General features: G+C 35.4%; 1 protein-coding gene across 1 annotated transcript in view; it reads right to left on the bottom strand.

Moving 5' to 3' along the window:
* Nf1 (neurofibromin 1) overlaps positions 1–12,689 on the bottom strand; it is a 666,749-nt gene that overhangs the window by 130,792 nt on the left and 523,268 nt on the right. Inside the window, exon 39 of the mRNA XM_068225031.1 lies at positions 11,177–11,315. Coding sequence (XP_068081132.1) covers positions 11,177–11,315 — 139 coding nt within the window. The remainder of the gene's footprint in view (positions 1–11,176; positions 11,316–12,689) is intronic.

Raw genomic sequence — 12,689 nt, forward strand, 5'->3', positions numbered from 1 at the left:
ATATAAGGAATGATCTTCATTGGGAATCATATTAACAAGGTTGTTAAGAAAGGTTACAGATCTCTTCACATGATAAGAGTATTTAGTGGTTGTAGTAAGGATGTAAAGGAGAGGGTGTATATGTCTCTGGTAAGACCCCAGTTAGAGTTCCAGTGTATGGGATCCACACCAGGACTACTTGATACGAGAACTGGAAAAGACCAAAAGGAAAGCTGTGCGATTTGTTCTGGGTGATTTCATTTCCAACAAAGGAGAAGTGTTACAAAAATGTTGCAAGCATGGGCTGGGAAGACTTGGGAGGAAGAGACGAGATGCTATGTTTCAATCTGTCAGTGGAGAGATGGCACGGAACATTAGTAGAAAAATAAGCTTGAGTGGAGCTTTTAAAATGAGCAAAAATCATAGTAAATTGGAATTCAAGAGGACAATTTGAGGCAAATATTCATTTATAGGACAAGGAGTAAGGGATTATATAAATTATCAAGGGAAATGTTAGATACATTTTCTAGTTCCTTGAAAACGTTTAAAAAGCTAGGTAAGCAACTGGTAGGGAATCTGCCACCTGGGTGCCAGCCCTAAATGCAGATCATTAATGACATTGACTGATTTACTGATTGATTGATTGATTGATTGATTTATTTATTTATTTATTTATTTATTTATTTATTTATTTATTTGCACTCAAGTGCAGCCCTCTCATTTTGTACTCCCCATAGATACTGAAGAGCACGGGTAACACTATATAGCCCTGCCGTCATCTTTTTTCATCTTGAAATTCCCAGACAGTTTGCCATTTATTTTAATCATAGGTGAGCTGATTTCATACAAATTTCTTATTAACCAAACCACATGTGCAAAAATACCCATTTCCAACAAAAGTTGCCACATTTTCTCCCATGAACACAGTTATAGGCTTTCCAGTAGTCTAATATGCAGATGATGAGAGGAAGCTGAAATTCTCTGCTTTCTTCAATCAAATGACGGATTTTTAATATCTGTTTGCTTGTGGCTTTACCTCAGAAAAATCCAGCTTGTTCAACAGGGGCCAAAGCAAGGAAAATGTTAAGCCTCTCTAAGTATATGTAGTAGGATTTAACTTGCATGTGAAATGAGAGCTAAGGTTCTGTAATTGTCACATTTAGCTGTAGAACCCTTCTTGTGAAGAGGGACAAAAATGGATGCAACCCAGTTGGCTGGCCAAATGTCATGTCTCCAAATGTGATGATGTGCACACCTATATTGCCTGTCTCTTTCAGGAACTCAGCTGCTACACCATCTGGGCCAAGTGCCTTATACAGTTTTAAATGATGCAATTGCCCGTTTTGTCTCTTGAGGTAGAATGTCTGGTTCCAGCACAGATTAGAAATGGATATGAATGATAAAAAATAATAAAAAGAATATTTTCTGAAGGAGTACGTAAGATATTCTAATGTTGCAGCAAATGAATCATGTAAATATGAAATTAATTATGGTGTTTACAGAGCAAAATCTATACTTCTTGTTAATTTTAAACCATCTCATTTATTATTCAAGTTACATTACAATAACACAAACTGGACTCAAGAAATTCCTATACCAAAGAATACAAATGAAAAAGAAAAAGAAAAAAAGAAAGAAAAAACACAACTGAAAGCTTATAGATCGATCAGTCCGTCACATACTCCCATGTGGCCAAATGAGAATTTTACAACAATTAAACTCCTGGACCATACATTCAATGGGGTAAATCCTACAAGTCTTTTCAGGTTTCAAACAGTCAGTTATGATACAGACTCTTATGGATCTGGTGCCTCTACCCTCCCATGTGTAGCAGTGAATACCTTTATGCTTGAAAAATGCATTTATAACTGTTAAACCCACACTAGCACAGAAGTCCAATAAATACTTCCAGACCTGCCAGTCTTTGGAATGGAGAATCAGTAAGCAGGGTAATCGCAAAAGAAAGGGAAGCATTGATATGGATGCCTCGAATTTTCACTTTTAAAATACAGGCCTACCTAACCTAAAAGAAATATTCATATTTAAATGCCTGTTTAGTTATTCTGGTGTAAATATAGTGTTGCAGCATTCCACTTCTTGTAACTGGTTCAGCTATTCTGATGTACATATCGTGTTGTAGCATGCTTCGGCTCTTGTAACTGTTTCTCAGTGAATCATTTCTTGAAATAAACAGCACTATCTGATGCCATCTTTGGTTTCTCAATGACGAGCGATGACAATGTATTTATACATAGTAAGGACCTAAATTCAGTTTGATTTTTTCTTACAATGCTAAAGATTCTTTCTGTTTCTGCATTACTATGTGTACAGCCCTGCGTGAATATACAAAATATTATCCGCATCTGCAAATGGTTATCTGCGGATATTGCAACTATTTAAGGTATTGAAACAGATAGATCTATTAACGTAATACAACAGGCCTGAAACCTGTCACCAGACCGTCTAGAGTCACAGGTTTTTGAGGGATTTCCTCTTGTGACAACTACTGATGTATTGAACAGTTGCCTTTTGGAACCTTTGTTCCTTCTTTCCATTAATTGCAAGCAGGAGCGAGTTAGGCTTAGGTCAGACTTACGGCTGTACGGATTCAAGGCTCTTTAAATATCACCATTCTCCCATAACAATGTCAGGGTCGCCTAATCACAAGCAAAAGAGTATACCAGAGAGAAAATCAATAAACTTCATTGTTTAGAAATTATCAGCAAAATTATCTGCAAGGCCATACAGTTTGCATCCACCAAGACACTAAATTTGCGGATATCTGCATCCATGCAGGGCTCTATGTGGCACTGATAAAACAACATACATAACCTTAGTGAGAGTGTTATACTTCATTTGACCATATTCATTCTTTAAATTTGCAACTTTATTCCAAGCTACATCAATCCAAGAACAATTTAATATGTCATCAGATAAAATGTCACACTGGTAAGATGGAAATTCTGATTCAAGTTTTGTTTATCATGTTCTGTGTCTGCTACAATTTTGGGAAATCTATTGCTCAAATATTCTATAGACGAAAATTAAGCACTTTGTCTCACATTTAAATTAGCAACCTCTGCAGGTTTCAAAAATTTATCACCAACAGGAAATTTTGTCACAATGCAATTACAAGCTGCAACTCCTAAAACTCTCTAACAAAGGAATAAAATTCTTGCTTATTACTAACTATTTTTTCAAATAAGCCCTACACTTAGCACCAACCACAAAGTCCTCATCTTCTTTCTGGCACTTTCTTAAATTTCACCTCAGTAACTGAAGAAACTCCTGTTTGTACACAAGATGGTTTAATAAACCTTATAAGCAAGTCTCTTAAAAGACCATTACGTTTATTTCTCAACACATGTATAAGAGGAGCATCCTGTTGTAAAGACAAATTTACATCATTAAAAATGGGCAGTATAATCTGAAGAAAGTAACAGCCCTGAGATCAAGGAAGAAAGCCCTTACTGTTTCAAACTGGTTTGTGAATTTTTCTTTTCTTTGTGGTTCACGGCAAAATATTAGGGTTAAGACCTCCCACTGATCCAGAATCCTGGTTATACATTCAAGGAGGGAAGCCCTACGAGTACTTAAATATTTCAAAATCTTGTTAGGTTTAGAACCACATATTTTTTCATATTCTTTCAAAGTCTTTTGGAACTTTTTTCAGGGTAATAGAAGAGTTACCAGGAAATGTTCAATACTGACTGGCAAATACACATTAGTTTTTTGAGCAGCTAAATGGAACTGATGGCATGGTCATCTGTGTACAAAAACAGAAGACTGTTTGTCTCTAATGTATTTGAGAAAGCCTTTATTACTGCCAATTATTGTGTTGGGTTTCCCAGAAGCAACAGCTATACAACTTCCCCAAGGAATATTTAGCATAGAAAACTCATTGTTAACAAGCAAAAGAAATACCTGCACCTGTTCTATATTATAAAACAATACTACCAGAGGATAAAGCGTGACGACATTGGCATCATTACTAGCATCAGTAACTAAGGAAAATGTAATGCTTTGCAAATATCGAACTATGTCTTGTTTTATTACTAGCAATAAAATTTACTAGTGCAGAAAGTTTTTGTTCCGCCACAGCCATACTTTTGCGCAGTTTTTTGAATCCAGAAACATTGCTTTGAATTATTTACCTGCATGGTCAGAAACTGCAATTGGAACATTATGTTCTACAAGGAACATTTGTAACATTTGTAACACTATTGTAACACTATTTTCCTCACTACTGACAAAAAAAGTTGTTATTGGTTTATTAGCCTTGTTTTCCCATGTAATTTGTATTTCACAGATTCAACGTACCTTCTACAATCATCTCTATCCCCAGGAAAATCACAACATATGCTACAGAACATGTGGTTAACACTAATTTTCAAGATTATTCTGTATATTTATTGCGATACTTTTGGAGCACAGTATTTTTATTTCCTGTACTGCTGCTGGAATCATAGGCCCGCTTCATTTCTGCAGCACTAAAATACTCCTTAATGATAAATAATTGAAATAAGAAGCCAGGAATCATGCATGATCAATGACTGAATGAATATGGTGCCATAATGCAAAGCCATAAAAAAAAAAAAAAAGAGAACAATGCAAGGCATGATGGAAATGTGCATCGTGACGTCACAATGTCACCCAGTGCTTTATTTAGGATTAAACATTCATAATTTTTCATGTGGAATGTAAAAAAATTAATTTTCCGTAATAAATATACCCATATTATCATGAAACAAATGACAGAAAATCAGTAATTGTTGACAGGTCTGCGCTTCCCATAGCTTCCATGTCTTACCCACATTTACCCATTATCTTCTCATATCCTTTAGTTCTATTCTCACATTCAAATCACCCATTTGCACTATCCTATCCTTGCTGTTGACCCCAACTACGATGTCACTCACCGAGAAAGAGACTGCGTGGTTTGGGTCACGTAGCTATCAGCTTGCATTCAGGAGATAGTGGGTTAAAAAAAACCACGGTCCACAGCCCCGGAGATGATTTTCGGTGGTTTCCCATTTTCACAAGAGGCAAATGCTGGGACTGTAACTTAATTACGGTTATGTTCACTTCCTTCCTACTCCTACCTTTTCCTATCACATCGTTGCCATAAGGCCTATCTTTGTCAGAGTGACGTAAAATAAGATGTCACGCAGTGCTTCATAAAACTGTCAACTTCATCCTCATCTGCAACCTCACAGGGTAAATAGACTGAGATAATTCTTGTCCTGATTACCCCAAGTGCTAAACCTACCCTCATCAATTGGTCATTTATGTGCTTAACAGAAACTATGTTGCATGCTATAGCATTCCTAATAAACGGACCTACCCCACACACTGCCCTTCCCTTTTTAATATGCCCTGTTAAGGACATTTTATAATCTCCTATGCAAATATTTATGAAACCTGCATATTCATTTTTTCAGTTAAATGGGGTGAAGGGAAATATCCATCTAATTTTCACCAACAAGTTTGTGCCCAACAATAAGGAGCATGCTAGCTGGAAACAGGTAAGATCCTGTTCAAGCTAGCTGAATTATAGAAAATATCTCTACATAGTATGAAATGAAGTCATGGATCTCATCTGTCTGTCCGTGATGGCCAATCTCAAGAACCAATGGATAAACAATAAACAAAGGCAATAAATAGAAATTCCACAAAATCCCTCAACATGCACATTGGATGGTGCCTTCAAGAAACCAAAAGAGTAATTTCTTATGCATTATTCATTAAATTTTGTACACACATAATGTAGTATGAAGTTCATAAAAAAAGTCATAAACATATTAAAATAAAATACAGTGAAACCTCATTAGTGCATTCCTCATCAAGATCTTTTCCCACTTAGAATATCATAAATCCGAAGTCCCAATTCTCACTGTATTAAATCTATATAAAAATACCTCACTTATCATATCATGAATTTTTGCTATTACCGCTTGGCACTGTGCCATTCCACTATTCCAGAAGTGAAATTCAGTCATATTGGAGTAAATGCGATTACCCACAACGAAATTAAACATAGTGAATAACTTTATAGAATATCACAGAAACTCAGGTTAAAGCAATGTCAAAATATATATATATATAATCATGATGGCAGTGAAAAAAATTAAACAGGCATTTGCATAGTTAAAAAACCAACACTGTAGAAAAAACACAAATGACTGACTAGCTTAGTGAACAGACGTATTGCAATTAGGAAGCAAGTTGAACCAAAAAAATATATCAAGAAAAGAAGATAATTTGAGAAAAGAAGATATCAACAGCGATAAAACGTCGATATAGCACGGAGCATATCAGAATATCATCATAAAGCGTGTTATTTTCATTCAAAATACGCAACAAGATTTGGAGACCAGCCATATTAAAGACGGCAAGAAGATAGCATTAACCAGAGAAGCAAATGATCGAAATAGTGCGATATTATCATTAGAAAATTTATAAAGAAAATCCATATAATGTATATATATACACAAAGTATATATATTGTGATATATATAGTGCACTCTCGATAATTCGCGGTAATTAATGCAAGCACTTCCCCGAATTATTGAAAACCGTGAATTATCCGCAGTCATTTTTAAGCCAGGTAAAAAGAGAACCATAGATTAAAGTAATGGAATGTATTTTATGTACAAGCAGAAAATAATTATAACACTTCACATTGTATTGTAAGACACACTAGAGAAAAATTACAAAATGCCATGTGGATTTCCTTTTGCTTCTTCATGTCTCTCACTGTTGTTTCACCCACACCAAACGCACGGGATAACTTTGATGACGCCTCGCCTTTTTCCAGTCTTTCTATAATTTTCAGTTTTTCACTGACAGTTAACCTTTTATATTTCATTTTTCGACCACTCACATTGAAAACTCTTATTACTGACTTATTTGAAACTTCGAAAATACTTCCGCACTCCGTTCACACTTCTCAAGTAAAGTAGCCTACAATACACTCGCTGTCGGCGCACCTACCCTTCACTTGGCTTACAGTTCAGTGATCTTGGGTTGTGGAGAAAGGGAGGGTAAATTCTGAGTGCATTCCTCTTTCATTGTCTCTGCTTCCAAGATTACGGTAATCTGTGCTGTGCCATGCGCAGCAACATGCTCGAATGTTTCCAAGTTTGCAGCATTCTGGTAGCAGTGTGCATATAGGCCTACTGCTACATCGTAGAGAAGCGAAGTCCAGTCTCCTCAAATATCAATTATTTCGTCTCCATGCATTGCACTAAAATTCTTTTAAACTAGGCAGAGATAATTTTACTCAGCGTGATGATTAGTGGGTGTAAGAATTAATACTTTAAAAAATAACTCTCCGAGACCCGAGAATTAACCGCAAAGCGAATTATCCGCAAGTGAATTATCGGGAGTGCACTGTATGTGTATGTATATATATACAGACATCTTGGGGGTCTGATAAAGACTAGAAATCACGCAAAGAAACCTTAAAAGAAACATAATTGTACAGTATATTAGAAAGCTTTGATATGATTAACATGCAACAGCTGATTTCACATTTATATTTTATCTTTGTATTTGAGCAAGACAAGATGATGATGATGACTTTCTAAAAGATGAGAGGCAGGCTACTTGGATATACCCGAATTGAACCGAGGTGGACCAACACCGCAGATGAAGTCTACACAGCCAGCCATGCAGCAGGACAATCGCCCATGACAGCGGAGCATGAACGAGCCATAAAATCATTCCAGAAGCAAAGGAAAAGAGATAAGTTTCTTGAATAAAAATATGTAGATTGGTAGATGTTATTATGAGTTGACCATTTGTAGCTAGAATGTTGATATTGTGTCGTTATAGTCTTCAAAATAACCTAATCTATGTCAGAAACTCGCAAGTGATTTTGTTATTATATCAATGTAAGGGGGAACAGGTAGTCTTCATAAAGAAATGTAACCCAACTCCAGTTAGGAACATGCGATATTCTATCCAAATGGGTTATGCCGTAGCAGACGTGAAGTTCTTACGAGTAGAATATTTTATGATGTTGATAAGAATCCTAGTGATCTGTTAATATGCATGTAGGTGATATACGTAGATGATACATATAGGTGTTACACTGTCATAATAAGTTAGGGTAACACGAAATATGGAAACGGCAGCATACAGAAGAAATGTTGATATGATGTAAGAAGATATTGGTCCAATGGTTTAAGAATATACAAGGATGAAATCACTTGTGCATCGAGGGAGGTTAATATGTGAAGAGTTTGGAGTAATAAGGAGAGATATGAGTTGAAATGAGTAATGAAGAAGGTGTATATGCTGTTATATGAAAAAATGAAACGGGAATTGAAAGGAGTTATGTGCTATGATGAAATAAAAGATGGAAATAGAAAATTTGAAATGAAAAATGAGAAGATTGACACAAATTTGGATCATATATATTCATGATTGAATAACATTATATGTTGTCGAGAATCAATACACTACAGTAATGGTGACGTATTTTAACCTTCGAGGGATAGTAGGGGAGGATTGAGTCATCAAAAGATATCCTTATAAGAATGAGTATTCATTCACTTGGACATGTTAACTTAGGATTTCTTCTGAAAAGTTGCATTCTAACGCAGTAATTATGGCATACTTAGATTAATGTGGATGATCATTGCTACTTTATATAGGAATATAAATCAGTTGATATAAAAAAATGTCTTTAAGAACAATGTTTCCCAAATTATTTAAATTGATTTGCGCGAGGTCACATATTCATATTTAAGCTCACTTAAGGACCTGATTACCTCGTGAGACTTAATGATTAATTCAGGTTGTATAGGGAAGTTAATTTTAGACATGACTTTGAGTAATATGGTAATTTTGATTGATTAAGAGTAGATCTTTGCTAATGAAAGGAAAGGAAACTTATTGCTTTTCCGGATGCTTATATTGAGATATGTTAAATATATATATATCCTGAGATAATCCAACTTTAAATGAATAAACCTTATTTTAACAAAGTGTCCTAAGAATAATTAAGAACAGTGACATGTTCTTAATGATATCTACAAACAAGTGTAATATCTTAACAAAACCATAATTTCCCCATGCTGATTTTGCATACGTTATCAATTTTATCTATGAATGTTGTATTATGACAAACTATTAGCACATTTCAATTGTGATTAAAAGATGAGAATGAAGACTCTGATCACTAACAGATATTTTAACTAAATGTTCACTATTCATTTAACTTCGAATTTTAATTTCATAATTTCATTTTTTTACTAAGATTTCTAATATTCAATAAATAATAGTTGTTAATATTTTACATGAGGTCTTATTTATTGATTTTCTATAATAATGTAAGGCAACTTAGAGTTATGGTGATGAATTTTCAGGTATACATGCGGTCAATTGATATATCGGATGGAGATGTTCATCGAGTTAGCTGGTAAATAAAATATTACCCGACGTATCGGCAATCCCTCTGATTCCACATAAAACAATTATACATATATATTCACGAACCCTGAGAGACTAGTAAGGATTTCTTTTACGTGACCCATCCAGGACGCGGGAAGGGTGGAATACGATCACACTTTTCCTAGCCCTGAAAATGTTATTTTTTGTCCCTTGTGAAAGGAACGTGATTTCCAACTTGGATAAGGGCCCCTGCCACAGCTGCGTGACAGCAAGAAAAGGCCTTGAATTCCTGAACTTCACAGGATAAGTTGGACCTTAGGGGAGCAAGTCATTAGCCCCAGGAATGCTCAGTTTTGCTTTGCGGGTAGCAGTGAGATCCCTGAATAACACAGTGAACCTGTTTGTGCTTGTATTTCGCATTCCATTCAAAAGTTAAAAATTTATTTTGTGTTGAGTGGTATGGTGAAGGGTAATGAAGTGAATATTTGCCACGTGATAGCCTACATCTGGATTAGGAACATAATCGTGTGAAGTTGACCAGAGTGGTGCATATTTGTCTTGTGACAGCCTAGTGGATAAGATAAAAGCCTTGAAATTCCTTACTAATGAAGACAACATTAAAATCTGCCAGAAAGTGGACGTAAAAGTGGACATCTTTAGATGCACAAAGTTGGTGCAAATGTTGAAACTTGCACCTTCGAGTTTCGACTCGATCACTCGAGTCGGTCGAAGTTCCGTCGGATTCAAAATGGCAGCCAAAGTAATTCCCTCACAGATGCACATGGTCGAGTGTAACCTCCAATTCACTGTCTAAGAGTGTGACCAGAAAATAATGTTTAATAACACACAGGTCTAAAATAAAAGGCTCCTACTAACATTTGTTTCAGAAAGTGTGTGATCTGCAATAATACTTTTGATTTTTTTATGGGTACCCATGCAAATGTTTTCATATTTTTTCTCTCTTGTTTTTCACATCTTTTAATACTCTCCTCTCATTTTTAGAAATGGTAGATAGTTTTCACTATACCCATGGAAACACGACGTAAAATGCCCTTATGTTGGAAAAAATTGTGTTTTCATATCCCTGTTGGGTACTTTTTATTTGTGTATTCAGTAGTATGTTTTTTCATTTAACACAGTCTTTATAAGCAATAGGTTTCATATTGATCTGTATTGAAATACAAATTACAAACTGGAAAGCAAAAATATAGAATGGTTCCACCTATTCAATACTTACTAACAGAAAGGCTATGTTAAGTTGGGACTAGTTTTGATCTTCTCATGAGATCATCTGCAGCCAAAAATTACAGTATATAAACTTGACAAGTCATGATATAAAAACATATGAATGTTAAAGTAAGGTTGTACAAGAAATTAAAATTAAAAGTCTTAGTTGTTATACATCGTCGGATTAATACTGCATTACAGTCCTGCTGAAACATTAAGTAAAGTTTCACTGTCTTAAACTTGTAGTTTAAAATAGTTTAGTGCAGAACCATGAATAAAATTTGCACCATGATACATAGATAGCTGTAGCTTGTTTAGAGCAGAATTAATCTGTATCATGACTTGTCAAGTTTATATAATTTCTGGCTGAAGGTGATCTCACGGGAAGATTGAAACTAGTCTCAACTTAATGTAGCCTTTATATTAATAGAGTTTTGAATAGGTGGAACAATTCTAGCTTTTTGCTTTCCAAGTTGTAACACGTTCTTTTTCTTTGTCCCTGCAGAAACGCCTTAACAAAGTTTTACAATATTAAAGAAATTAGAAGAAGTTAGGAAACTTTAATACTCACGATCTATCATTGGGGTGCCTATAACTTGATCTAAATGCGGTTACTGCAGCAGATTTCACTTTACTAATTCCAAAGAGTAGGTAGAACTTGGGCAGAGAGAATTCGTCAAGACTCAGACGCAAGACACGCTGAGTTTCCTCTGTGGATAAAAAGAGGTAGAACACAGATTAAGAACTACACAAGCAAAATCATACATTCTCATTATTAGAAATGCACATAATGGACATCAATGAACTTGTAGGGGGGGTTATATTATAATAATATCAACTTTAAGAAATAGAAAAGAAAACTAACTGGCTCTTGGACTAACTTTCACAGAACTGCCATTGATATTTCCCTTATTTTTCAGTGAATCAAAGTCATACAACAAAAAGATTAGAAATGTTATTCTAAATAAATTTTGTCTTAAGCAATTTTCCTGTAAAACTAGTCCTAACAGAAATACATCGAGTTTTGTGCTTTGGGCTCCCTCTGAAGCCTAGAGACCGCTTGCCTGTATCCTAAACTTAAATACCAGTTTTCATGAAATTCCATTCAGCCATTATGAATTGATGCATGACTAATAGGGAAGATAGACAGACAGACATCAAAGTAATGGTCAATTTGGCATCGTGATGATATGAAACAAATGAAAATGAAACATGAAAATCCACAGAGCCTGTTTCCAGCCATTCAACCAGGCCAGGAATGGAATCAATGAATGAAGCCTGCATCTAGCGGCGGGGATAAGTAACATGCCGGCTGCTGAAGCCTGTCGCATTCCTCTGGGGTAATGATAAATGACTGACAGATGAGATGAAATGTTAATGGAGAGTGTTGCTGGAATGAAAGATGACAGGGAAAACTGGAGTACCCGGAAAAAAATCTGTCCTGCCTCCACTTTGTCCAGCATAAATCTCACATGGAATGGCTGGGATTTGAACCACAGTATCCAGCGGTGAGAGGCTGGCGCGCTGCCGCCTGAGCCACGAAGGCTCTATATGAAACAAATATACCAGTAAAATTCACTTTTCTTCAATTGTATGAAAAGTACAGACAAAACTATAATTTTATTTATAAAGATATTAACTACTATGGCCATCCTCAGGGTAGCAAAGTCTGCTATATTTGTTTCCAAAACAACAGCATTGAACTCCTTTCTGTTAAAGAAAAGACTGTAATGATAAAATGCTGATTTCTATTGTAGATAGGTTAACTGCAATGCATAGAGTGGAGATTCAGTTGCAAATTTCTACTTGCATTGTTTCACTTGTGCACCAATTTCTCTGAGTCACTGATGTGGATCGTCTTGTTCCTATGGACAATTTTAGTGATATTTGTTTGAAATGGATCAAGATAATACTTTCGCAACGGTAGTGACACAGAATTAGTGCAGAGACTGAACCACAAAGATCAAAGAACAGGGAGAGATGTCCTGAGACATGGAAAAGAAACATAGCCAAAGTTTTGAGGTATGTTTATCAGTATTTATTGGAATTAATTTAAATTCTGTTACTCATTCTGCAGCCTAAAC

The sequence above is a fragment of the Anabrus simplex genome, chromosome 1 (genome assembly GCF_040414725.1).
Source record: "Anabrus simplex isolate iqAnaSimp1 chromosome 1, ASM4041472v1, whole genome shotgun sequence".
NCBI classification, from domain to species: domain Eukaryota; kingdom Metazoa; phylum Arthropoda; class Insecta; order Orthoptera; family Tettigoniidae; genus Anabrus; species Anabrus simplex.